Below are 27,913 nucleotides of genomic sequence, written 5' to 3'. Positions count from 1 at the left end.
TGGGGGAGCGGGAAGAGGAGAGGAGAGGGACTCCACTGTCCAGGCCGCTGTGGGGAGCGGGGCCCACCGCGGTGTCTGAGCGGGCGGGGAGACTCGGGGCCGGGGAGCGAGGACAGCAGATTGACATCCACATCCATCCATCCATCGGTGAGTATTTTGTCCGCCGCTCCCCAGTGGACGGGTCCATTGAAGTCAATAGGGGTGAAGCAATTAGGGGTGAAGCCAGTGGCGGCCATCTTAACTACTGGCAGTCTCCCACTGAAGTCAATAGAGGTGAAGCCAGAGGCGGCCATCTTAACTACTGGCAGTCTCCCACTGAAGTCAATTGGGGTGAAGCCAGAGGCGGCCATCTTAACAACTAGCGGAGTCGGGGGATATGGGGAGAAGGCAGGAACGTGGTACTGATTGGGGATGATTAGTCATGATCAGCACCCACCCCCCGCCCCCATGCATCCCATTGGCTGCCGGAGTGAAGCCAGAGGCGGCCATCTTAACTACTGACAGACCGGGCCGCTGTGGGGAGCGAGGCCCCACTGTCCGGGCGGGGAGCGAGGACAGCAGATTGACATCCATCAATTTTGTCCGCCGCTCCCCAGTAGACGGCTCTAATATTGGGGAGAGACTTGGGTTAAATTCCCCCATTGAGTGATTTTCTCTTGTCTGTCAGCAGCACATTGAATTTATTGTTGTGTGTAAATGTGTCCCAGTGATTGTTTGAAGCAGAAAAGTAATGTTGAGCAACAGCTGCTGCTGCGTTTTGTCATTGGATGTGTTGCTGTAGATTCATGCTGCACATCCATCACACACACACACTTGTATAAAGTTGCAACCAACACTTGATGTGTTGAATGAGCTGAGCAGTCTGCTGGAGTCAAAGCAAATGTCCCAGTTTGTTTTACACTTACTAAATGGGAACAATTTAATAATCAAACTGTCAGCTTGTCATTTTTGCTTTCAGATATTTTTGCTGATAAATCTTCCTCAATCGCCAGAGTAAAGGCCTTTCTGGGCCGTCTGTAAGGAGAGTGACACATTTTTTTTGCCCACTGGTCATAGATAAGACTGGTTCTGGTTCTTGTTGATTACTGCGCAAACAGCTCATCAGTGGTTATCTGGCGCAGGTCAGAGTGAGTAGAGTGGTGATTAAATTTTAAAGTGGGCCTTTTTCACCAAGTTGAGGAGATCTAGTTGTTCAATCCCCTTTTTAAATGACTTATCGGGAGCAGCACATGTGTTGGGTGGTAACATTCCATTCCCTTATTGTCCTTGGGTAAAGGGAATATTGGTAGCAAAGTTTATTGAAATTTAGTCAGTTGATGATGTAGACAATAGGTGCAGAAGTAGGCCATTCGGCCCTTCGAGCCAGTACCGCCATTCAATGTGATCATGGCTGACCGGTAGGGACCGTTATTTTGTCTTATTTCATGGCAGTTGGTGGTCTGGGATGACGGGAGATTTGATGGCGTGATTTTGTGAATCTCCTTGTAAATTGCAATAAGTATTAGCCTGATTCTGCGGAGCTCTAGGGTATCCCATCCGAGCGAAGTCAGCATATTATTAATGCTTGATTTTTAATGCTTTATTATTCACGCTTGATTTGTGCTTGTGGTCGTTACATACAAAGCGGGCTGTGCGACGTTGTACTTTCTTCAGGGTGATCTTGTTGTTGAAAGGATCCCATACGGCTCCACAATACACCAATTTGGGCCTGACCAAGGACTTGTAAGCATGCTCTTTGACAGATGTACTACATGCGTGAACATTTATTTTGAGTAGGCCGAGGGCAGTCCCAGAATGATAGTAAAAGGAAAGGATACTTTGAGGATTTCAGATTTGCAACACAGAATGTGTTTTGTACATGTCAGTTCTCATTTCATTATTCAAATGAGTTGGGACTATTGGGTATGTGAGGGGAAATATGATATTTGCACAAATCTATTGACCACTGTAGGATGACGTGTGACTTTCACAACCGTTTTTTTGGGCATGGAATTTTTTTTAAATATTGCTATTCCAGAAGATCTGAATGAAAAAGAGAAACATGCTGGAAACACTCAGCAGTTTGAGCAGCATTTGATTACAGTCCCAGTTCTGATAATGGATCATCTAACATTGCACTTCCATTGTTTTCTGCATGCACTATTTTAATCAATAACGTAAATACACATTGTCTTTATTACACTGGTAACAAATGGTAGTCATTTGTACTTGACCAGATCACACACACCGGTAAGATAAACAAATACGTTTGATTTTGATGCTAGAGTTTGTTTAAAGATAGGGAGAGATCACTTGTCCACAGCTGGGATAGTTCAGGACCAGAAGTAGTACCATTTAATGCAGAATTGTATCTTTCAGCTATGATAATAGAGAATGTCTGCAAGATAGCAAAGGATAATCCCTGTTTGTTGAGGATGAATCAGTTGGAGAGCTGAGTGCTGAGAGGAACAGATGTTTGTTCAACAGTTCAGTAGTTCAATATGTAACTGTACAGTGAAATTCTTAAAGCACATATTACACATGCAGGCATTGCCATTTTCAAAGTCCAAATCCGACCCGCCCGCGAGCTCGATGTCCTGGTGCAGTTCCTGTGAACCGACCTTTCTCTCCTCACCCATCTGTGTGACCCGTGGGGTGCCTCCACCTACTTTGAAGGGGTGTCGCCATGAACCCAATTTACCCTCCTACTGGGCCACTACTCTCGCCCGACGTCTCCATCTCTCTCCCGGTAACTCCGTCCGATGAACCTTTGGGCGGGTTTGGGCAGCGTCCTGTAGAGATGAGACGGATGATTCTCCTGTGAAGCGGGACTGGTGGTGGTACTGCAGACATCACCTGACATCATGGATACCCTGCAGAGTCCAGGCCTGGGATATAATCCTTCTATTCTGGAATGGGAACTCCAGGGATGAGGTGGAATGTGCCATGGGAGCAGTGGGGACTACAGTTTCCAGTAAAGTTGGGATGCTTGTAGTTTATTTCCCGGTCCAGTTAGTGGGGAATTTGGCAATGGTTAACATGGTGGTGTGGAAGCTTTTGTTGAATGTCACGGTTGGGGTAAGAATAGGGCCAGCAGAGTGTGACAGGAATTTCCCATCAGTGGGTATTTTTCCTCTTTCTCGGTGAGTTGAAGCCTCCAAACAGGCGAGGTGTGGATGTTGGGGATTGGCCGTGTTTGGTCTGGAATACTCATACGGTGATCAGGGGGTTTGAAAGCTTCAGGGATCTGGCACAAATGATGAATTGTTGCCTTGGATAGATCAGACAGAGTCTTATGAATGACGCACCATCACCGACTTCATCAACTCCCACGCCCTGCCCGACCGAGCCTCCAACCTCATCGTTCCCCAGCCCCGCACGGGCCGATTTTACCTTCTCCCCAAAATCCACAAACCTGACTGCCCCGGTAGACCCATTGTCTCTGCCTGTTCGTGCCCCACCGAACTCATTTCCACATACCTTGACTCCATCCTATCCCTCTTGTTTAAATCCCTCCCTACCTATGTTCAAGACACCTCAGACACTCTCCGCCGTCTCCGCGCATTCCATTCTCTAGGCCCTCACCCCCTCATCTTCACCATGGACGTCCAGTCACTCTACACCTCCATCCGCCACCAGGATGGCCTCAAAGCCCCCCGGTTCTTCCTCGACCAGAGAAGCAACCTATACCCGTCCACTGATACTCTCCTCCGCTCAGCGGAGCTGGTCCTTACCCTCAATAACTTTTTTGACTCCTCCCATTTCCTCCAAATACAAGGCGCAGCTATGGGCACCCGCATGGGCGCCAGCTACGCCTGCCTCTTTGTCGGGTACGTCGAACAATCCTTGTTCAATACTTACCAGGGCCCCATCCACGACCTCTACCTCCGTTACATCGACGACTGCTTTGGTGCCACCTCCTGCACCCACACACACAACTGACTGACTTCATCCACTTTACCACTAACTTCCATCCGGCACTCAAATACACCTGGACTGTTTCCGACACTTGCTTACCATTCCTTGACCTTTCCACTATAAACCTACTGACTCCCATGGCTATCTGGACTACACTTCTTCCTGTAAGGACTCCATCCCCTACTCCCAATTCCTCCGTCTACGCCGCATCTGCTTCCAGGATGCGGCGTTCCACACCAGGGCATCTGAAATGTCCTCATTCTTCAGGGAACGGGGGTTCCCCTCCTCCACCATAGATGAGGCTCGCACCAGGGTCTCTTCCATACCCCGCAACACTGCTCTCTCTCCCCATCCCCACACTCGCAACAAGGGCAGAGTCACCCTAGTCCTCACCCTTCACCCCACCAGCCGTCACATACAACAAGTAATCCTCTGTCAGTTTCGCCACCTCCAAAGTGACCCCACCACTCGCCACATCTTCCCATCTCCTCCCATGTCTGCCTTCCACAAAGACCGCTCCCTCCGTAACTCCCTTATCAATTCTTCCCTTCCCTCCCGTACCACCCCCTCCACGGGCACTTTCCGTTGCAACCGCAAGAGATGCAACACCTGTCCCTTTACGTCCCCCCTCGACTCCTGTATCTCCTCCAACCTCATCTATTGCATCGGCTGCTCTAGATGTCAGTTGATCTACATCGGTGAGACTAAGCGGAGGCTGGCCGATCGTTTCGCCGAACACCTCCGCTCAGTCCGCAAGAACCTACCTGACCTCCCGGTGGCTCAGCACTTCAACTCCCCCTCCCATTCCCCGTCCGACCTCTGTCCTGGGTCTCCTACATGGCCAGAGTGAGCAACACCGGAAATTGGAGGAACAGCACCTCATATTCCGCTTGGGGTGTCTGCATCCTGCGGGCATGAACATTGAATTCTCCCAGTTTTGTTAGCCCTTGCTGTCTCCTCCCCTTCCTCAGCCCTCGGGCTGTCTCCTCCCCTTCCTCAGCCCTCGGGCTCCTCCTCCCATCCTTCAGCCCTCGGGCTCCTCCTCTTTTTTCCTTTCTTCTCCCCGCCACCCCTCATCAGTCTAAAAAGAAGGGTTTCGGCCCGAAACGTTGCCTATTTCCTTCGTTCCGTAGATGCTGCTGCACCCGCTGAGTTTCTCCAGCATTTTTGTGTACGTTATGAATGACAGGGTCAGACATACAGAGCTAGGTGGTCTACTCTTGCTTTTCTTGTTTATTAATTTGCAGGGGTATACCATCTTGTTTTCACACAGAGTTGTGAATCTGTGGATGTCTCTGCCTCAGAGGGCGGTGGAGGCCAGTTCTCTGAATGCTTTCAAGAGAGAGCTAGATAGGGCTCTTAGAGATAGTGGAGTCAGGGGTTATGGGGAGAAGCCAAGAACGGGGTACTGATTGTGGATGATCAACCATGATCACATTGAATGGCTCGAAGGGCCGAATGGCCTACTCCTGCACATATTGTCTATTATTTGGAAGGGATGTTTTCCACATCTCTGCTGCACTGTAATGCTGTTTGTTGGTTCACAAGGCAATGTTTTCCTTCACATTCAATTGTCATCTGATGGTTCTGTTAATATTGTTTATTCCAGAGCTACAGAGTTTGTGAACTCCTGTCGACATCATGGCTGAAAGTGGCGACTGGGGAGGTAATTCAGTGGCCTCTACATCAAAGAAACAAAAAGGTTTGTGTGCCTTCTGTGACATATATACGATGCCCTGTCAGTGAGCGTAGAGCTGATGCAAGAAATGGTGTTCACACAGAAGTGGGAATAGGGAAGGGGCTGAGCACAGAGAGTGGACATCACAGTCACAGGTGGGCGGATGCAGGGATAGTCTGATAAATGAGCCCTCTTTTTCAAGGAAGACAACTTAATCAGTCCAGTCTCAGCTGATAATTTAAATATTAATTTCAGTGCAATAACCTGATGAATCTCCTCTGCATCATCTCCAGTGCAAAGGCATCCTTCCCCCAGTATGGAGATCAGAATTACACACACTCCTCCAACTTAAGGCTTAATCAACTCCCTGTATCAAGGCCTCCCTTCACTTGCATTCTATGCTGCAGCTAATGACAAGAATGTTAAATGTTGTCTTCATGTGTGCTGCTGACTTTAGGGATCTATGGATTTGTATGTAGACAAAAATGCTGGAGAAACTCAGCGGGTGAGGCAGCATCTATGGAGCGAAGGAAATGGCGGCATTTCAGGTCGAGACCCTTCTTCAGACTGATGTGAGGGGGGGGCGGGAAGAAGAAAGGAAGAGGCGGAGACAGTGGGCTGAGGGAGAGCTGGGAAGGGGAGGAGAAAGCAGGGAGTACCTGAAATTGGAGAAGTCAATGTTCATTCCGCTGGGGTATAAACTGCCCAAGCGAAATACGAGATATTGCTCCTCCAATTTACGATGGGTCTCACTCTGGCCATGGAGGAGGCCCAGGACAGAAAGGTCGGATTGGGAATGGGAGGGGGGATTGAAGTGCTGAGCCACCGGGAGATCAGGTTGGTTGTTGCGAACTGAGCGGAGATGTTCGGCGAAGCGATCGCCAAGCCTGCGCTTGGATTTGTATGGGTCTTTCTAGGGGGTCTCGAGGCCCCTGTCATTCATGGTGAATATGCTGGTTTTATTTATCCCTCCACCATGTGTCAACGTGCCCTTATCAGGATTAAACTTGAAATGTTACTTCTCCGTCTAACATGTTGACTAATCTACAAATACTGGTTGAAATCCAGTTGTGGCGGTAGAAATGCTTGGTCGTGATCAGTATTTTGGCAGATAACTGCAAGGCTAAAATCAGGAATACTTGGAACAAAATTATCAGATTATCTCAAAGTAACAAGCATCCAAATTTTATATTAGATAAATGGAGATAACATAGCACCAGATTCAAGGACAACTTCTTCCACGTTCTTATCCAGGGGTGGGGAACCTGCGGCCTTAAGGTCACATGCGGACTTCTAGGCCATTCAGTGCGGTCTTTCGAATGAATCCAAATTTTGTAGAACAAATCCTTTTATTTTTATTAATATGTTTTTGTTCGTCTTTTATTATTTAAAATACCAAAGAGTAAAAGAAGATTCAACGAAATAATCCTCCCCACACGAAAAATGCTTTCTTGCTTTTCAACCACTTATTGCTGCGATTCTACATTCTCCTAACTAACCCAAATCAAGATGCCCTTAAGGTCACAAATGACGGATACCCATCTAGAGGATCAGCTGAAACTGTGTACCTCCATGTTGCAACCAAATATTCACATGCTTTCCCACAAAAAGCAGTCACAACAAAGTCAATGAAAGGTAATTAACTTCAGAAATAACATTTTTTCATTTTTTCCAAGTTAGTACATAGTACAGGTGCACAACCTTTTATCCGACGATCCAAATAACGAAAACCTCCGAATAGCGACATTTTTTCGGTCGTTGAAGAAAGGTCCTTGAAAATGTTCACGGAGGGCGGCCCGCAGAGGTGACAGCGGAACCTCCGGTCGGTCCTCGAAGAAAGGGGAACTAAATCCCCATTCATAAAAGAGAAGGTGAGGGTATATTGCGCGGGAGGGTTAATAATTGACAATATGCTGCTGCCTGCCCGCTGGGTTAAAAAGTTCCCACGGTAGACACGATACACAGTGTATCGTGAGTCTTGCATGAGAACTTTTAAACTCAGCGTGCAGGCAGCAGCAAATTGTCGCTCCCTTCAGTTTCACCCCACCTACACCTCTCTGCTTCCCGGCCATGTGTGTGACCCCTTCCCTCCCCTCTCCAGCTCCCCGCCCATTGCACCGGCGCGGGGGCTTTGTACTGTCTTCACGTCGGCGATTCTAGCAGCGTAGTGGAGTCACCGGAAACGTCAGGACCAACGGGACACCGACCCCCAGGCCCACCGCAAGCACGGAGATCCCAGAGACCCACAGCCAGCAGTAGCCCAGCCCCGTTCCAACTCCAGAGGAAAACTGCAAACTGGCCGGAGACGTCAGGACCACCAGAAGCCGCTCCCCGATGGGCCGCTACGGCGACAAGTGGCAGTTCGCCCACAGCCCGAGCTGCGCCCTCTCATCGGGACACCGACCCCCAGGCCCACTGCAAGCACGGAGATCCCAGATCAGCAACTCCAGCCCAGCCCCGTTCCAACTCCAGAGGAGCACGCAGTGTATGGGCAGAAGCTGATAGTGTGGAAGGTACTTCTTGTTCTTGGGGTGGCGCAGCTCGGGCTGTGGGCGAACTGCCACTTGTCGCCGTAGCGGCCCATCGGGGAGCGGATTCCTCTGGAGTTGGAGGGGGAGGGGGGTATTGTGCTGTTTGATCGCCCCCTACTATCCCAGGGACAGGGAGACAGGACGTTCACCGAGGGCGGCCCGCAGAGGTGACAGCGGAACCTCCGGTCGGTCCTCGAAGAAAGGGGAACTAAATCCCCATTCATAAAAGAGAAGGTGAGAGTATATTGCGCGGGAGGGTTAATAATTGACAATATGCTGCTACCTGCCCGCTGAGTTTAAAAGTTCCCACGGTAGACACGATACACAGTGTATCGTGAGTCTTGCGTGGGAACTTTTAAACTCAGCGTGCAGGCAGCAGCAGATTGTCGCTCCCTTCAATTTCACCCCACCTACACCCCTCTGCTTCCCGGCCATGTGTGTGACCCCTTCCCTCCCCTCTCCAGCTCCCCGCTCATTGCACCGGCGTGGGGGCTTTGTACTGTCTTCACGACGGCGATGGCTGCAGGTCAGTGCAGTCACCGGAGACGTCAGGACCAATTGGACGTCGACCACCAGGCCCACCGCAAGCACAGAGATCCCAGAGACCCACAGCCAGCAGCAGCCCAGCCCAGCCCCGCTCCAACTTCTTCTGCCGGGATCAAGGCGCAAACTCGCGACCTTGCGGATATGAGCCGAGCACTCTACCACTGAGCCAGCCATTAAAATCTACGCAAAAAAATTTCCATTCCGAAGACCGACAAATTCTGAATTACGAAAAGTGTCTGGTCCCAAGGCTTTCGGATAAAAGGTTGTGCACCTGTAGTTAGATTTTTACAAAATAAAGTACATTTTGAACTATATCTAATTGAAGTCTCATGCATGCGGCCTTATTAGATTACAGCTAACTTAATGCGGCATTCCAACATGAAAAGATTCCCTTCCCCTGCCCCAGAATATCAGCTCAGATTGCTGGCGGCTATTCCAAACCTGTGCTTTTCTCAATTAGAAATTTCTCTGCAACCTGCAATTAATGTTTTTATTTTCAGGTGGGATATTTACTCAAGTGGGCAATTTCCTCAAAAGTCTTTGGCCAGGCACCTCGTCAAAGAAAGATGGTCAGAACACAGGAACAATGACAGAAAAGCAAAGTGGGATTAAGAGCGGAGCCTCAATGGAATGTGAAACCGCTGAAGAGGAAAGGGAACAATGTCCATCCAGAGGGAGAGGAATAGGAGATGTGGTTCACGGCCCTGGAACTGACCCAAGTGGCGAAATCCATCATGATCGAGATTCATCAAACAAGGAATCATCGAGTCTCATTCAAGGAGCAGGTGAGTGAAATGGGAGGGGAGTGGATGCTGCAGAATGGTGAAGACTGTAGGGACAGGGAAGAGAAAAAAGCAAAGAACTTAGAGTGAGGGGAAACAGGAGAGAGGAATAGTGGTGGAGGAGTGTTATTCTGACTAGGTCCGTGACCAATAGTATTCTGCAAGGATCAGTTCTGGAACCGCTGCAATTTCTAAACATGTCCATGATTTGGACAAAAACATAGGTGGTCGAGTTAGTAAGTTGAAAAACGATAGAACTATTTGCAGAATTGTGGATCATGAGGAAAGCTGTCAAATGATCCACTAGAATACACATCATTTGGAAATATGGTCTGAGTTAAAGCAGACAAAGATTGGATTGTTTTATCTGAGTAATGAAGGCTGAGTGGAGGCCTAATAGAAGTATAGAATATAAAGGGCATAGATATAGTCAGTCTTGTTCCCAGGGGATGCCTCTGACTGGAGAGAGGAATGTTTAAAGGGGACAGGCTGGACTAGTTTTTTTACACAGACTTTGCTCGGTTCCTGGAAGGTCCTGCATGAGGAGGTGGTGGAAACACTGTTTAGACTGGCACATGATTGACACAGTCAGGGAACAGAGGATCCAGTCCATGTTCAGGTAGATGGGATTAGATCAAATTGACATGATATTGTTGGTGTAGATATGGGGCATCGATGGGCCAGTTCCCGTGCTGCACTATTCTATGCTCTATGTATCATCTCCAGGTTTGGCTTCATTAATCCAAATAATAAAGTCATAGACTCGTACAGGAAGGAAACAGGCTCCTCGGCCCAAGATGCCCCATCTGCACTGGTCCCACCTGCCTGTATTTGGTCCATACTAAACCTTCGTGATCTGTGAACCTGCAGGCAGTAGTTGAAAGGACAGAGGGAGTGATCGTAGAGGTGATGAATCATCCTCATTGAAGATTCAGATGTGCATTAATGCAGTGACTGGGGAGAGGCTTTCTGAGAAAGTGAAGAGTATAGGATGGTGCATAAAACGTGGCGACTCTTGCGTTTGGTCTCTGTGTAGTCTGCACTGTTGGAGTTATTATGGTCCGTGTTGTGCCTCAGTGTCATAGAGGCACACGGCATGGAACAAGGCTTTTCAGCCCACCTTGGACACGTCACACAACATGGCCGATCTACTATAGTCCCACAAGCCTGCGTAAGGCCCATGTCCCTCTAAACCTATCCAATCCATGTACCGATTTCACCATCAAATCCCCAACCCCACCTGAAACCTATATCATGGTTTCTTGATTCTCCTCCTCTGGGTAAAAGACTGCATTAATCTATTGTATATAATAGACTAGACTAAGTGGGACCCGCTGGGTCCCCGCATCACACGGGAGGGCTGGCCACCAACAATTGGTCAGCAAGCAGCCACCTGACAACCAAAATTTATTTTGTGAACAGAAACTTTTTTTAAAAAAGGGCGAGGCAAACAATTGGGCAGCAGCCACTTTACAGCCGCCGCATCGATGGGACTCGGTCAGTGTTATTCGCAGCTCAGAGAGCCGTGGCCCTCTCGCTTCCTGGGTCTGGCAGAGACTGAGTGAGGCACGACACTTCCGGGTTTTATAGTCCATCCCCCTGCCGCCAGCAGGGGAAGCAGAGATAATTGGGAATTTTGTAAAAAACATTAATATCTCTCTAATTTTTAATCGATGGGAAAAGTCCCACCCCTCAAGGAAGGCGGAAGGGGGCTCTGAGCGAGGTGGCCAAAAATGACGGCCGTAGGTGGCGGCGTTCTCTCGGAAATCATGCCAAAGTGGGCCAAAAGCGGTCAAGATCAGACTTTTAGTAATATAGATAGTGTATCCATTCCTCTACTGATTCTCGTGTATAGGAGGATGATCACTGAACTTGGGTACACATGACAAAGTATTATTGCATCCAGGGAGCATGAGGCCACATAGAGTGGAGCGATGGCACGGCTCGAAATTAGCGGTTGCCCGGGTGCCATTGACCACCCAAAGTGCCGCCGGGCAACCCAAACCTAAACACCGAGTCATTTTGCCCGGCTTGGCAATCAAATACTGGTTTATACCGATAGACACAAAAAACTGGAGTAACTCCGCGGGTCAGGCAGGATCTCTGGAAAATAGTTTGTGAAGGCGGCGGCTGTGCGGAGCAAAGATACTAGGAGCGGGGTGACGAAGGGTCGGAGCGAATGACAGGCCCCGAACAGCGGCAGCAGCGGCCGCGACAGCGGCTCCACCGCCTCCTCCTCCCGCACCCTGCCCCGGCGGAAAGAGGCCTCCCCCTGTATTGATCTCCCATTCATCCTATACTGATCCCCTCATTCATCCTGCACAGACCCTCTAATCAACACTGTCCTGATCCCCAACCCCCCCCCCCCCCCCATTCATCCTGTACTGACTGATCCCCCCCCCAATTCATCCTGTACTGATCGCCCCATTCTTCTTGAAGGGTCTCGACCCGAAACTGCCTATTTCCTTCGCTCCATAGATGCTGCCTCACCCGCTGAGTTTTCTCCAGCATTTTTGTCTACCCCCACTCATCCTGGACTGATTCCCCCCCCCCCCCCCCATCCATCCCGTACTGAACACCACTGACATCCACCGTGCTCTCCCCTCACAATTTTACATACTCCAACCAACACGTACTGTTTCACCTGCCTCAATCCATCCATTCCACACCGATTGCCTTCTCAAACCCCTCCCCCCCCCCCCCCCCCCCCCATCTATCCACCCCGTATTGACTCACACACACCCCCCCCCCCCCCCCCCCTCCCTGACCCCATTGTGCTTCATGGTCTTCAGAGCGTACATTGACTATGTTTGATAACGGAATGTAATCAAATGTGTTTTAATTCCCAATGTTATTATTTGTTTTGACACCTTTAAATTACATTACCAAAAGAAAATTTGCTGCAGTTATGTACTTTGGCCATCTCTTGTCAGTTAGTGTAATGTAATCCTCCCCAGGTCAGACCTGTCGGATGGGTATAGTCGGCTATAACAGCTGTTTTCATAAAATGCCTTTAGAAATTTCCTTGCAACCTTTATATTTTGTTATGGATAAATTATGTGGGAAGCGAGAGTGTTTCTGTATCAATAGCAATAATGACCCATGCTAAGGACATGTCATGATAATTTTCGGTATTTCACAGAGAAAGAATTGGCAAGGGTGCTGAGGAAGAGGATTTCTTGGAATGTATGCGGGATAGTTTCCTAAACCAACATGTAGAGGAACCAACGAGAGAGCAGGCTATTCTAGAATGGGTATTGAGTAATGAGGAAGGGTTAGTTAGCAGTCTTGTTGTGTGTGGCCCCTTGGGCAAGAGAGACCATAATATGGTTGAGTTCTTCATTAGGATGGAGAGTGACATTGTTAATTCAGAAACAATGGTCCTGAACTTAAAGAAAGGTAACTTTGAGGGTATGAGACGTGAATTGGCCAAGATAGACTAGCAATTGATTCTTAAAGGGTTGACGGTGGATATGCAATGGAAGGCATTTAAAGACGGCATGGATGAACTACAACAATTGTTCATCCCAGTTTGGCAAAATAATAAATCAGGGAAGGTAGTGCATCCGTGGATAACAAGGGAAATCAGGGATAGTATCAAAACAAAAGATGAAACATACAAATTAGCCAGAAATAGCAGCCTACCAGAGGACTGGGATAAATTCAGAGTCCAACAGAGGAGGACAAAGGGCTTAATTAGGAAAGGGAAAATAGATTATGAAAGAAAACTGGCAGGGAACATAAAAACTGACTGCAAACGTTTTTATAGATATGGGACGAGAAAAAGATTAGTTAAAACAAATGTAGGTCCCTTGCAGTCAGAAACAGGTGCATTGATCATGGGGAACAAGGACATGGCAGACCAATTGAATAACTACTTTGGTTCTGTCTTCAATAAGGAAGACATAAATAATCTGCCGGAAATAGCAGGGGACCGGGGGTCAAATGAGATGGAGGCACTGTTGAAATCCAGGTTGTTCGGGAAGTGGTGTTAGGTAAATTGAATGGATTAAAGGCCGATAAAATCCCCAGTGCCAGATAAGCTGCATCCCAGAGTACTTAAGGAAGTAGCCCCAGAAATAGTGGATGCATTAGTGATAATTTTTCAAAACTCTTTAGATTCTGGAGTAGTTCCTGAAGATCGGAGGGTAGCTAATGTAGCCCCACTTTTTAAAAAGTGAGGGAGAGAGAAAACGGGGAATTGCAGACCAGTTAGTCTAACGTCGGTAGTGGGGAAACTGCTAGAATCAGTTATTAAAGATGGGATAGCAGCACATTTGGAAAGTGGTGAAATCATTGGACAAAGTCAGCATGGAATTATGAAAGGTAAATCATGTCTGACGAATCATATAACCATATTACAATTACAGCACGGAAACAGGCCATCTCGGCCCTACAAGTCCGTGCCGAACAACTTTTTTCCCCTTGTCCCACCTGCCTCCACTCATACCATAACCCTCCATTCCCTTCTCATCCATATGCCTATCCAATTTATTTTTAAATTATACCAACGAACCTGCCTCCACCACTTCCATTGGAAGCTCATTCCACACCGCTACCACTCTGAGTAAAGAATTTCCCCCTCATGTTACCCCTAAACTTCTGTCCCTTAATTCAGAAGTCATGTCATTCACATCTCTGGGTAAAAAAGATTTTTCTCACCTCAGTCTTAAATGACCTCCCCTTTACTCTAAGACTGTGGCCCCTGGTTCTGGACTCGCCCAACATTGGGAACATTTTTCCTGCATCTAGCTTGTCCAGTCCTTTTATAATTTTATGTTTCTACAAGATCCCCCCTCATTCTTCTAAACTCCAGTGAATACAAGCCTAGTCTTTTCAATCTTTCTTCATATGACAGTCCCGCCATCCCAGGGATCAATCTCGTGAACCTACGCTGCACTGCCTCAATCACAATACTCCAGATGTTGTCTCACCAGAGCCCTATACAACTGCAGAAGAACCTCTTTACTCTTATACTGAAATCCTCTTGTTATGAAGGCCAACATTCCATTAGCTTTCTTCACTGCCTGTTGTACCTGTAAGCCAACTTTCAGTGACCGGTGTACATGGGCATCCTGGTCTCGCTGCACCTCCCCCTTACCTAACCTAACCCCATTGAGATAATAATCTGCCCCCTTGTTTTTGCCACCAAAGTGGATAACCTCACATTTATCTATATTATACTGCATCTGCCACGCATCTGCCCACTCACTCACCCTGTCCAGGTCACCCTGCAAACTGCTAACATCCTCTTCACAGCTCACACTGCCACCCAGCTTTGTGTCATCCGCAAACTTGCTAGTGTTGCTCCTAATTCCCTCTTCCAAATCATAAATATATATGGTTATGGAAGAGTTACAATGGTTAGCCACGGTTGACACAATGCATAGACTCGCCAAGTGCTTTGTGCTCGATCTGCCAATGTCGACTGGATCAACAAGTTGGTACAGGTGCACAACCTTTTATCCGAAAGCCTTGGGACCAGACACTTTTCGTAATTCAGAATTTTACGGCTTTCGGAATGGAAGATTTTTAGCGTAGATTTTAACGGCTGGCTCAGTGGTAGAGTGCTCGGTTCATATCCGCAAGGTCGCGAGTTTGCGCCTCGATCCCGGCAGTTACTCGATCGCGAGTTTGAGTCTTCAATGTAGTTTTTTCTTGCAGAATAGGAGAGAATAGGGAGGGTTAGGCTGGGATCATTCTCTGCGAGATAATCTTAGTGCGGGAGACAAGTGTAGGAGAGGTGTACTGACTGTGTGGGCAGAACTTTGGAAGTGATTGCCCACCATTCTCAAAAGCCGCTGTATCTCCCTGTCCCTCCAACTCCAGAGGAATCCGCTCCCCGATGGGCCGCTACGGCGACAAGTGGCAGTTCGCCCACAGCCCGAGCTGCGCTCCCTCATCCGCAACCCGGGTTCCTCTGGAGTTGGAGCGGGGCTGGACTAGAGTTGTTGCTGGCTGTGAGTCTCTGGGATCTCCGTGCTTGCAGTGGGCCTGGGGGTCGGTGTCCCGATGAGGGGGCGCAGCTCGGGCTGTGGGCGAACTGCCACTTGTCGCTGTAGCGGCGCATCGGGGAGCGGCTTCTGGTGGTCCTGACGTCTCTCAGCTCCTGTCCAGGGGGATGGCCGGAGACGTCAGGACCAACAGGAACCCGCTCCCCGATGCGCCGCTACGGTGACAAGTGGCAGTTCGCCCACAGCCCGAGCTGCGCCCCCTCATCCGCAACCCGGGTTCCTCTGGAGTTGGAGCGGGGCTGGGCTAGAGTTGCTGCTGGCTGTGAGTCTCTGGGATCTCCGTGCTTGCAGTCGGTGTCCCGTTGGTCCTGACGTCTCCGGTCACCCCCCTGGAATGGAGCTGAGACTGGGAACTGTACCGCCCTTACCCCCTCCCTCTGCAACTGCAAACAACTCCACAGTTCCCAGTCTCAGCTTCTGTACAGGGGGGTGGCCGGAGACGTCACAGCCCGAGCTACGCCCCCTCATCCGCAACCTCAAGACCAAGACGCACCTTGCACACCATCAGCTTCGGTCCCTACGGGGAGCGTGCTCCTCTGGAATTGGAACGGGGCTGGGCTGCTGCTGGCTGTGGGTCTCTGGGATCTCCGTGCTTGCAGTGGGCCTGGGGGCCGGTGTCCCGTTGGTCCTGACGTCTCCGGTGACTGGCACTAGCTCCGACGTGAAGACAGTGCAAAACCCCCGCGCCGGTGCAATGGGCGGGGAGCTGGAGAGGGGAGGGAAGGGGTCACACACATGGCCGGGAAGCAGAGGGGTGTAGGTGGGGTGAAACTGAAGGGAGCGACAATTTGCTGCTGCCTGCCCCCTGAGTAACTCAGCGGGCAGGCAGCAGAAGACTGTCAATTATTAACCCTCTCGCGCAATATACCCTCACCTTCTCTTTTATGAATGGGGATTTAGTTCCCCTTTCTTCGAGGACCGTCGGAGGTTCCGCTGTCACCTCTGCGGGCCGCCCTCGGTGAACGTTTTCAAGGACCTTTCTTCAAGGACTGAAAAAATGTCGCTATTCGGAGGTTTTCGTTATTTGGAACTTCGGATAAAAGGTTGTGCACCTGTACCTATTTTAACTCTTGCACAGATTTCTCCCTTCCTCGCCCATTTCACCTGCATTTCTTCCTCTAGCTTCACAATTCACAACTCTTCAATCCCTTTGTCACATCTTCTGCCTTTTCATCTCTGTCCTTTGTCTGATCATCAACCTATCAAAGCTTCACCTTGCATGTATCCACCTACTTGTCAGGCTTTGACCTGTCCCTCCTCTCATCCACATGTCTCCCCCTTCCCCGCCATCTGAGGAAGGGTCCAGACTTGAAACGTCAACGATCCATATTCTCCAGAGATGCTGTTTCACCCGCCAAGTGACTCCAGCACATTGTGTCTTATTCCAATACCCTGTTTCGATCAGTTCTAATAATGGGGGGCGGAGGGGTGGGGTGGTGGATCAGTCAGGATGACTGTTGTAGCGGGAGCCAAGGGGACTGATTCAGATGGTGTTTAGTTTCTCCCTTTGTATACACAGATGTAACGCCTACATTCTCTGAGCTCGTGACACAGTGGAGCGACTGCCAATTGTTCCAACTGACAACATTCTATCTGGAGAGACTAAAACAGGTGATTGAAGAAGAGGTTGAACATCTCAGCTTCATGATGAAACGGGAGGAATGTTTCAATGAACAAGAACACGGGGTAAGTGGAAGGAACACGGTGACTTCTGTTTCCTGTCACAGAACTGACAGCATTGGGGGGGGGAAAGAGTGACCAATACAGTCCCACTCACCTCGCACTGAATAGTGCAATGGAGACACTGATCTCTGATCAGTTTGTGTCCTGTTGATCTGGTATCAGGAATAAAACCTGTGACCTGGGGATTTCTGAGAATGTTCCATTCTGATCCAGCTGTTCTTCCTACACATGCATCTTAGCACAATAGTCAGGGGGCTGTAAACTTGTAAACCAGAATCAGTAAACGATAATACTTCTCAAGTGTCATCAGTTTCAATGGTCACATTTATCTCAGTTCATGAAATCACAAAGGGCATTGGGCATTAGCGCAAGGAACTTCAGATCCTGGTTTACAAAAAACTCACAATGTGCTGCACAGAAGAACTCAGTATTTAGAGATGCTGTCTGACCTGCTGGATTACTCTAAGACATTAAACTGTTCGCTTATAATTCAATTGATAAATTAAATAAACAAAAGTACATTTGCTAAAATCTACAAAATATTCAGCAGGTGGGTTATTTGGGCATCTGTGGGAAGAGAAGCCGAGTTAATGTGCAGTGAAAGGAGGGGAGGAGCTGCAGAAAATGTGCAAGTAATGGATATCTTTGATCGGGTAAAACTGGGGTAGGCGTAGAGATAAAGAAGTTATCTGGTCAATGAGTGAATGCCGGCTCAGCGAGGGAAACAATGTAGATGAAAAATCATAACTCTTATAAAATGCAGAGCGGGAAGAAATGCAGGTTGGACTGGACAAGTCCATTCCTAGTGGGATGCAGTCCATGTGAGGTCAAAAGGAATTGGATTAATTTCACATTAATTTCATCACAGCCATCATTGGCCCGAATGGCCTGTTCCCGTGCTGAACTCTGCTGTGTTCTCGGACACGGCCAGGTGTGAAGCGAGATTCACACTGTCAGGACTCTGTGAGTACACAGTTTGTCAGCACAGTGTCATGGGTGCATGAAGATGCAATCCAATGCCTGTCACTATGGTCAAAGCGACCAGAATATCCCATCACTGAACAGTTAATTCCCTCCCCATTAGCATTGTCTCAGTCACTTCTCAATATATTCATTGTTGTTCTTCACAGAGTGTCGCTGAGCTCTTGGTAAAGGGAAACCGCAGAGACAGTTCCACACTCTTCCTCAGTCTGGTGATGGTGAATGGTAACCGTGCCCGGCGGGTGATGTGGGAATCCTTTGTGAAAATGCAGAATGAATTACCAAAGCTGGACAAAATACTGAAAGAAATCCAGGAGCTCGGTACGGTAATTCAACACACTGAACTGAATATCACATTGAAACACTGGAGTTAACAATGTTATTCTAGTCTGGTTTAATGAATGCTCGTTGATTTGAACAGGTCCTGATCCACAAGAATACATGAACATCACCAGACGTTTAACTGAATTACCCTTTCATATGGAAGGTGAGTGTTGAAATGTACAGTTCACACCAATGTTAGAATTGATGTAATACTGAAACTGTTCAGAACTTTGCAGAATGGGAAATCAGAAGATTAAAGGCTAAGAAATTGTTAGACTGACACGGGGATTCACTATGGATTGTTTCTTTGTCTGTAGATTCAGGTTTAGCTTAGATTACTGTATTGTCACATGTACCGAGATACGGTGAAAAGCTTTTGTTGCGTGTTATCCAGTCAGCAGAAAGACAATATGTGATTATAATCGAGCCATTTACAGTATAGATAAACGATGAGGGAATAACGTTTAGTGCAAGGTAAAACGAAGAAAGTCCGATCAAGGATAGTACGAGTGTAACCAAAGAGTCAGTGAATTGATTTAATTGAAGGATATTGAACTAATTCTTGTAGTTTTTAATGTTGAGTTTTTAGTTGAGCCACCTAACATTGTGTCTATTATCTGCCTGTTCCCATGCAAGATGTTCAACAGAAACACAAGGAGAATCTGCGAGCACAGACTGAAACACTGAGCGTGAACACCATCCTGATGAATGAGAAGGTTAAGGATTTCCTGCTGCTTGATCGATACGTTGAGCTCACAATCATCTCCTCTGTTCGAGATCGGACACTGGTGGAATATGAGCTGCTGGCAAGAGGCCGGGATCTTGAGGAATGGCAAGAGAAACATCTCCGGGGAAAACTGGAAAAAATCAGGACTGATCAATTGTTCCACAGCAGCTTTTCCCGGAGTAAATCCGGATCTGTGAGTTCAGCATCAGTGGCCGGATTCCCGGGGATTGGAAAAACAACAATGGTGCAAAAGATTGTTCATGACTGGGCCACGGGGAAAATATACCCACATTTCCAGTTTGTCTTCAGTTTCAAATTCCGGGATTTAAACACAATTGACTGCAGTATAAACCTGAGGCAACTAATTCTGCATCGGTATCCTTACTTTGGGAATATGCTAGGAGAGGTCTGGAAGAACCCAGAGGGATTGCTGTTTATATTCGACGGTCTGGATGAATTCAAGGGCAGAATCGATTTTGCTGACAGTCGGAGAGACACAGAACCTCAGCACCAGTGCCCAGATCCTGAATCCCGGTGTGAAGTGTCTGACATTGTGTACAGTTTAATCCAGCACAAGCTGCTCCCAGGGTGTTCAGTGCTAGTGACCACCCGCCCCACTGCGTTACATTTACTGGAAAAGGCAGAGATCAGTGTCCGGGCTGAAATCCTGGGATTTGTTGGTGAGGAACGGAAGGAATATTTCACCAGGTATTTTGAAGATCAGACGGTGGCAGCAGCTGTTTTCCAACACGTGAAGGAGAACGAGATCCTGTACACCATGAGCTACAACCCCTCCTACTGCTGGATCCTCGGCCTGACACTGGGCCCCTTCACACAAACACACTGGGACCCGCAGCGAGTTCCCAAGACCATCACACAACTATATTGCTACTTTATTTACAACATCCTGAAAAACCACGGCCGTGAGATTGAGAACCTCCGTGAGGTGTTACTGAGGGTTGGTCAGATGGCCTTCACTGGAGTGGCTGAGAAGAACATTGTGTTCACAGATGAAGATTTGATCAAATACAATCTGCAGCCTTCCCAGTTCCTGTCCGGGTTCCTGATGGAACTTTTGGAGAGAGAGGGTTCAGCCCAGAGCGTGGTGTACACCTTCCCGCACCTCACCGTCCAAGAGTTTGTAGCCGCACTCGCACAATTCATGACTGTAGATCGCGGGGATATCACGACACTCCTCATTGAAGCCCATGGCATGACAGACGGGCGATTTGAAGTATTTCTCCGTTTTGTCGCTGGTCTCTCCTCCCCACGGGCAGCTCGGATCCTGGAGGAGTTTCTGGGACAATTCCCTCATCAAACAATCTGCCGAGTGAGTGATTGGGTGAAGGAGGAGGTTAAACGTCAGGCTGGAAACACAAAGAGTAAAGCTGGTCAAAGGAGGCTCCTGAACACGATGCACTACCTGTTTGAGTCTGAGCAGACACTGGGATCTTTGGAAACTCTTTCATTCCGTGGACTGCGACTGACCCCGATTGACTGTGCGGCCCTGTCTTATGCCATCAGGCCCTGTGATACAATCAAAGACCTCGATCTGGAGAGCTGCCGCATTCAGTGTGAAGGTCTCCAGCGGCTGGGACCGGTTCTGCACAAGTGTCAGCACTTGAGGTAACTGTCCGTTTGACGCTAACACTGAACTGTAAAATTGTTTCACTATTTTGTTATTCCGTTCACCACCACATCTATGGGGGCCGAGCGGCTGTCACTGTGCACGGGGGGCACCCCTATTTTACCCCCTCCCCTGGGTCACCGGTAGTCGTCCCCTTCCCCCGGGTCGCGCGTGATGCCCGCTGCCCTGCCGCCGTTCTCTGCACGGGGAACATTTCCCAGTCGGGGAATGAGAATAAATGGTGAGTCACTAAACACCACAACCACAGAGATTTATTCAATAATTTGCTGAGGTGTTACCAGAAATATCCGTTTGGAAGAAGTTATCTATCTCAGCCTCGCCAGGGTTTGTATCAGTTTGTTTCTTACTCTGTCTGTTTGTGTTTAGACTGGGAAACACCGACCTGGGAGATTCCGGAGTGAAACTGGTGTCTGCGGCTCTGAGGAACCCGGACTGTAAAATACAGAGACTGGGGTAAGTCCCAAACTGTGAGAGATTGTGTTTACAGTCACTGGGTGTCTGACACTGAACATTAATATGATCAGTAATTGTGTCTCTGATAAACACTGGGGATTTGCACCGTCTCCTGTCTCTCTGTGTCCCTCACCCTCGCTCTCTCTCATCTCCAGGCTGAACAGTGTCGGTCTCACAGATTCTGGAGCCAAGGATCTCGTCTCCGCTCTCAGTACAATCCCCTCACTGACGTGGCTGGACCTGGGATTCAACTCCCTCACAGACCAATCTGTCCCCCCTCTCCGCGTCCTCATACTGAACCACCCGAGACTGGAGCCGATCAGGTGTGTGTTTGTGTTAATGTTTAATGTGATAAAATATCAGGGGATCCGCGGGCTTCTGTGGGCCTGTGATTTTATTCTGTAAGTGTTGTTGAAATATTAACCGCAGTCCCTGTTATTGACACTGTTGTTTCATCTGTTTATTTCATCTTTATTCCTCAACTTTTCAGGCTGAAGGGGAATAAGTTCAGTCCGAACGGGGAGCAGGAACTGTCGGTGCCGCAGGAACCCACATCCGGACTGAACCCAGACCTGGAAACGAGAATATCTTGGAATACAAAAGTCACCGCCCAGTGGAATCCCTGCCCTCTCCTTTCAACCCCAACGTTTCCCGGGCCGCCCCAATTGTAGGGCAGAGTCCCCCTTGTCCTCACCTTCCACCCTACCAGTCGTAACATACAACAGATTACCCACCGACATTTTTGCCACCTCTAACAGGATCCGACCTTTCTGTCCTGGGCCTCCATGGCCAGAGTGAGGCCCACCGTAAATTGGAGGAGCAGCACCTCATATTTTGCTTGGTCAGTTTACACCCCAGTGGTATGAACATTGTCCTAGATCCCTCTGTTCAACTACATTCTTCAATTCCCTACCATTTACCATGTATGTCCTATTTTGATTAGTCCTGCCAAGATGTAGCACCTCACACTTATCAGCATTAAACTCCATCTGCCATCTTTCATCCCACTCTTCCAAATGGCCTAAATCTCTCTGTAGACTTTGAAACTCTACTTCATTATCCACAAACCACCTATCTCAGTATCATCTGTATACTTACTAATCCAATTTACCACACCATCATCCAGATCATTGATGTACATGACAATTAACAGTGGACCCAACACAGATCCCTGAGGCACCACCAGGTCTCTCGCTTAACATTTTTTCCCTGTTGCCAACCGGGTAACTCTGACAGCTTTTTAGGTTGCCAAATGATAGTTTAGGTGATCATTTAAGACGGTTTGCATGATGCGTGCGATAATGCACTCGGACGAAGTGCGTAGTTACCAGTCGGAATTATGCTCAATGAAGCATTCACATATTATGTTCAAGAAGGAACTGCAGATGCTGGAAAATCGAAGATAGACAAAAGTGCTGGAGAAACTCAGCGGGTGCAGCAGTATCTATGGAGCAAAGGAAACCCATCAGTCTGAATAAGGGTAGGTATGTTACAAAACCTACCTGAATCGTCATTGGGAATCTGCCCTCAGCCATGTCCGCGATTTTGGCGCTGTTTGGAGGGGGCGGGTTTAAAACGCGATTTTTACTAGGCTGTACTAATCGCAGATGTTCAGCCTAGTAAATCATTAACGAAAAATCGCTGCAAGACCCGGTCGCAAAAGGCATTATTAGTTTTATAGGCCTCGATAATATAGTTATAATAGTTTTAAAATTACTGTCTCATTCCGCAACCTCTCGCAGCCCCAGGGTTTTATAAAGCAAACAATTAAAGGTATGTACCTTATTTTTTCATTAAATGGGGCATATATATAACCCTGTAATTAAAGTTATCTATAGCGAGTAGTTCATTTTGGGCTTTTTATATCCCGCAGTATTTTTCTCGGCATTTGAGGGCACAAATCCAGCGCGATGTCAACGTTCTAAACCAGCGCGTTCACATGAACCCACTAGAAAGCCGATTTAAATGGGCATTTATTTACAGCAATTGAACACTAAATTCCTTCCATTTGGCCTATAAATTAATGTAAATTAGATATAAAAATCATGTTATATTGTGAATTATTTGTGAATAATCTTTGGACACTTAGGCTATTTAAAAATGTTAATCTTTCCTTAAGAAATGGGCTTTTGACTATCCAAGATCACAGCTTTTTTGTAATGTCCATTGAAAATCAATAGGGAACAAGATGCTAATTTCCGAGTATGAAAATGGCCATAACTTTTTTAATACTTGAGATATGAAAGTGAATTTGGTGTCAAATTAAACTTATTGTTATGCTTTATCTGATGGGATAAATTGCAGACTTGATTTTTAAAATCTCAAAATTTTGTAACATTGCTAATAAGGGTTTTGGCCCGAAACGTTGCCCATTTCCTTCGCTCCATGGATGCTGCCGCATCGGCTGAGTTTCTCCAGCACTTTTGTCTACATTCACATATTATTTCTGCTTCAAATAACTCACAAACTAAACATATTCAACAATCAAGACATGATATATACCGCAATGACATGCAGCAAAATTATAATACAATATCTCAACTCTTTTTACACATTGCAATTAATGCAATTTCTATTAGTTCTTTCCACTTCCAAACAAAAATGTGGTTGAATTATTGTGCATATGATCAACCTGTGTCAATAAATCCTGGACCATGGTAACATATATGCTTAACCATACACACTACGGATTGATGCAAGCATGTTTTCTGTAAAGGTCCGAAAATTACCATGACATGGCCATAGCATGGGTCGATATTACTATTGGCACAGAAATACTCTCGCTTCCCACATAATTTATCCACAACAAAATATACAGGTTGCAAGGAATTTTCTAACGGCATTTTATAGCTGTTAAAACTGACTATACCCATCTGACAGGTTAAACATTACACTAACTGACAAGAGATGGCCAAAGGACATAACTGCAGCTAATGTTCTTTTGGTAATATGTTTAAAGGTGTTAAAACAAATAATAACATTGGGAATTAAAACACATTTGATTGCATTCCATTATCAAACATAGTCAATGTTCGCTCTGAAGACCATGAAGCACAATAGGGTCGGGGTGGATAGATGGCGGGGGGGGGGGGGAGGGTTGAGAAGGCAATCGGTGCGGAATGGATCGATTGAGGCAGGTGAATTAGTACATGTTGGATGGAGTATGTAAAATTGTGAGGGGAGAGCATGGGGGATGCTAGTGGTGTTGAATGGGGGGATCAATACAGGATGGATGGGGGTGGGGGTCAGTACAGGGTGAATGTGAGTAGATAAAAATGCTGGAGAAATTCAGCGAGTGAGGAAGCTAAGGAAATGGGCAACGTTTCGGGTCAAGACCCTTCTTCAGACTGTTCCCCCCATTCTTCAATACTTTTGGACAGGTTGGAAAAATGGGTGGGGCTTTCAGGCACAGTCTTAAGTTGGTTCAGATCATATCTACAAGATAGGAACTATTTTGTTTCCATTGGCGACTTTGTATCAGAACCAACCAACGTGACGTGTGGAGTCCCGCAAGGTTCGATCTTTATTCAACATCTACATGCTCCCACTAGGTCAAATCATGCGAAATAATAATATTGACCACCACTGCTATGCCGATGACACTCAAATCTATGTAGCGCTATCACCAAATGACTATCGCCCCATAGATCTGCTGTGCCAGTGCATTGAGCAAGACAAAGACTGGATGTGCCAAAATTTCCTCCAACTAAATAAGGACAAAATGGAGATAATTGTTTTTGGTGCTAAAAAAGAAAGGCTTAAAGTAACCCAACACCTTCACTCTCTGTCCCTGAAAACGTCAAACAAAGCCAGAAATCTTGGGGTTATTATGGATTCAGATTTAAATTTCGACAGTCACATCAAATCAGTAACAAAATCTGGCTACTATCACCTCAAAAACGTAGCAAGATTAAGAGGACTCATGTCAGCTCAAGACTTAGAAAAACTTGTACATGCCTTTATTACTAGTAGGCTAGATTATTGTAACGGTCTCCTTGCAGGTCTTCTGAAAAAAACTGTCAGGCAGCTACAGCTTGTTCAGAACGCTGTTGCTAGAGTTCTAACAAAGACCAAAATATTTGAACACATTACACCAATTCTTAAATCCTTACATTGGCTCCCTGTATGTCAGAGAATTGATTTCAAAATCCTGCTGCTCACCTATAAATCACTACATGGTTTAGGGCCAAAGTATATCACTGACATGCTTCCACTATATAAGCCTTCTAGACCGCTAAGATCTTCTGAGACCAATCTGTTAGTGATTCCCAGAGTAAATACAAAACATGGGAAAGCAGGATTTAGTTACTACTAGACCAAGTGCAGACCCGTTTGGTCTGTTTCCCCAACAGCGTTTGGGGGGGGGGGGGGCAGCGGCATCACGCTTACATTAACGACCCCTCAAACACACATGAGGGGGGGGGAGGGGAGGGGAGAGGGAGGAGGAGGAGGAACGGGGATTTGAAAGGGAAAGGAGAGCGGGGAGGGGGGGAGAGGGGGGGGGGGGGGGGGAGAGAGGGAGAGGGGGGAGGGGGAGGGGGGGAGTGATGGAAAGGGGAGAGGGGAAGGGGGGCAAGGAGAGGGGGGGGGGGTAGAGAGGGAGGAGAGAGTGGGGGGGAGTAGGGTAGCGGGAGTGGGGAAGAGGGGGCGGGGAAACAGAAATTAAGTGCAGGAATAGGCCATTCGGCCCTTCGAGCCTGCACCACCATTCAATATGATCATGGCTGATCATCCAACTCAGTATCCTGTGCCTGCCTTAGCCACAAGGGCCACATCTAAATCCCTCTTAAATATAGCCAATGAACTGGCCTCAACTACCTTCTGTGCCAGTGAATTCCAGAGATTCACCACTCTCTGTGTGAAAAATGTTTTTCTCATCTCGGTCCTAAAAGATTTACCCCTTATCCTTAAACTGTGACCCCTTGTTCTGGACATCCCCAACATCTGGAACAATCTTCCTGCATCTGCAGCCTGTCCAACCCCTTAAGAATTTTGTACGTTTCTATAAGTTCCCCCCTCAATCTTCTAAAATCTAGCGAGTACAAGCCGAGTCTATCCAATCTTTCCTCATATGAAAGTCCTGACATCCCAGGAATCAGTCTGGTGAACCTTCTCTGTACTCCCTCTGTGGCAAGAATGTCTTTGAGCATTGGGCATTGTGACATCACATGATGGGACGTTCACCAGGGGCTGGGGCTGCTTCTATGGGTGAGAAGCCAGTTTATTTTTGAAATATTTGGGGGGGGGGGGGGGGAAGAAGGATTTGATTAAAAATGTGTACATAAACACGACGAAATGTAATCAGGAGTGGATACTTAGAAAGAAAAGTGAAATCTCTACCGAAATGGAAAATATCTCGGCGATTCTGCGTCTGGTTTCGGCGTAGCAAGGAATCAAAGGAAGAAAGGCGGCCGCAGCCGGACGGATGCCGGCAGCCACACAGTTTTATACGATAGATGCAACAATAGCTGGAATAAACTTCCTGAAGATTTAAGACTTGCCTCAACTTTGACCACTTTTAAAATAAGACTGAAAACTTTTATCTTTACTTTAGCTTTCAGCTAAATCTTAACTACATTGCACTTTTTATAATGCATTTTTAAATTTCCTTTATTTTCTTTTAATTCTTCTATTTTATTTCATTTTATTATTTCATTTTATTGTATGACATGTTTTTATGTGAAGAACTTTGAGTCTGCCTCGTGTATGAAATGTGTTATATAAATAAAGTTGCCTTGCCTTCCTGAATATGATGAATGGGGGGAATATGGGGGAATATGAATGGGGAGATCACTACAGGATGGATGGGAGATCAGTACGGGATGCATGAGGGGATCAGTACAGGATGAATGAGGGGATCAGTATATGATGCATGAGGGGATCAGTAAAAGATGAATGGGGAGATCACTACAGGATGTATGGGGAGATTGGTGCAGGGTAAATGGAGGGTGGGTCAGTATGGGAGGATCAGTGCAGTATGAATGGGGGGAGAAGTGCAAGATGGATGGGAAGGGGGGTCGGTACAGGATGAATTGGGGGACCAGAGTAGGAGGGGGGGGGGGGGGTAGCAGGAGAATCGATGCGAGGTGCGTAGGGTGATGAATAGATTGGGGGGGGGGTAGATGGGGAGAGGAGCACTGGGGATGTCAGTGAGGACTGAATAGATGAGGGAATGGGGATCAGTGCGGGATGGAGAGGAGGGGTCCCAGGATAAGGGGTTGAGGGGGCGTACAAGAGAGAGGGGGGAGGGGCAGAGGAGGTGGGGAGGAATGAAGGTCAGCGCTCCTCGGACTACATCGCCCCGCTGCCTTGGCCGTCCCTGTCCAACGCCAAAGTGCCGTCGCCTCTTCGCCACCGCCTCCCCTGCCAGCCGACAGGAAGGTGCGTGGCCGAGCGGTGCAGCTCAAAGATCCTATTGCTATAGGATCTTTGGTGCAGCTGCTTCAGACGGTGGAAGGAGACCCGCCTCCCTCTCCCTCCCGGCCTCAGCGTGCGAGGGGTAATTTTGAAAGTGCCGTTAACAGATTTGTAAGCAGCCGCCGTTGTCAGGGCGATAGCAGCCGCTGCTTGCAAATCTGCCAACGGCGCTTTCAAAACAACCCCTTTCGCACGCCGAGGCCGGGAAGAGGGACGGAGGCCTCCTTCCGCC

The 27,913-nt window shown here is 47.7% G+C and overlaps 1 protein-coding gene across 1 annotated transcript; it reads left to right on the top strand.

Moving 5' to 3' along the window:
* On the top strand, positions 1-23,312 carry LOC129715899 (NACHT, LRR and PYD domains-containing protein 3-like). Its single transcript, XM_055665788.1, has 10 exons — positions 1-147; positions 5,507-5,599; positions 9,153-9,437; positions 16,968-17,134; positions 18,262-18,433; positions 18,534-18,599; positions 19,073-20,789; positions 21,178-21,264; positions 21,420-21,587; positions 21,755-23,312. The coding sequence occupies exons 2-10, from the start codon at positions 5,539-5,541 to the stop codon at positions 21,933-21,935; spliced, it is 2,904 nt and encodes a 967-aa protein (XP_055521763.1). The 5' UTR covers positions 1-147; positions 5,507-5,538; the 3' UTR covers positions 21,936-23,312.
* Positions 23,313-27,913: the final 4,601 nt, after the last annotated feature.

This window comes from Leucoraja erinacea, unplaced genomic scaffold, assembly GCF_028641065.1.
Source record: "Leucoraja erinacea ecotype New England unplaced genomic scaffold, Leri_hhj_1 Leri_1494S, whole genome shotgun sequence".
In the NCBI taxonomy this organism is placed as follows: domain Eukaryota; kingdom Metazoa; phylum Chordata; class Chondrichthyes; order Rajiformes; family Rajidae; genus Leucoraja; species Leucoraja erinaceus.
Note: the sequence above shows the minus strand (reverse complement) of the source record. Positions and strands in the feature narration are given on the sequence as shown.

What these genes read in the sequence shown, in the direction of transcription:
- LOC129715899 (XM_055665788.1), top strand. Translation starts at nt 5,539, where the DNA reads ATGGCTGAAAGTGGCGACTGGGGAGGTAATTCAGTGGCCTCTACATCA. An exon ending in GAAAGAAATCCAGGAGCTCG is followed by an intron (nt 18,434 to 18,533) that starts GTACGGTAATTC and finishes TGATTTGAACAG; the next exon opens with GTCCTGATCCACAAGAATAC. An exon ending in CCGAGACTGGAGCCGATCAG is followed by an intron (nt 21,588 to 21,754) that starts GTGTGTGTTTGT and finishes TCAACTTTTCAG; the next exon opens with GCTGAAGGGGAATAAGTTCA.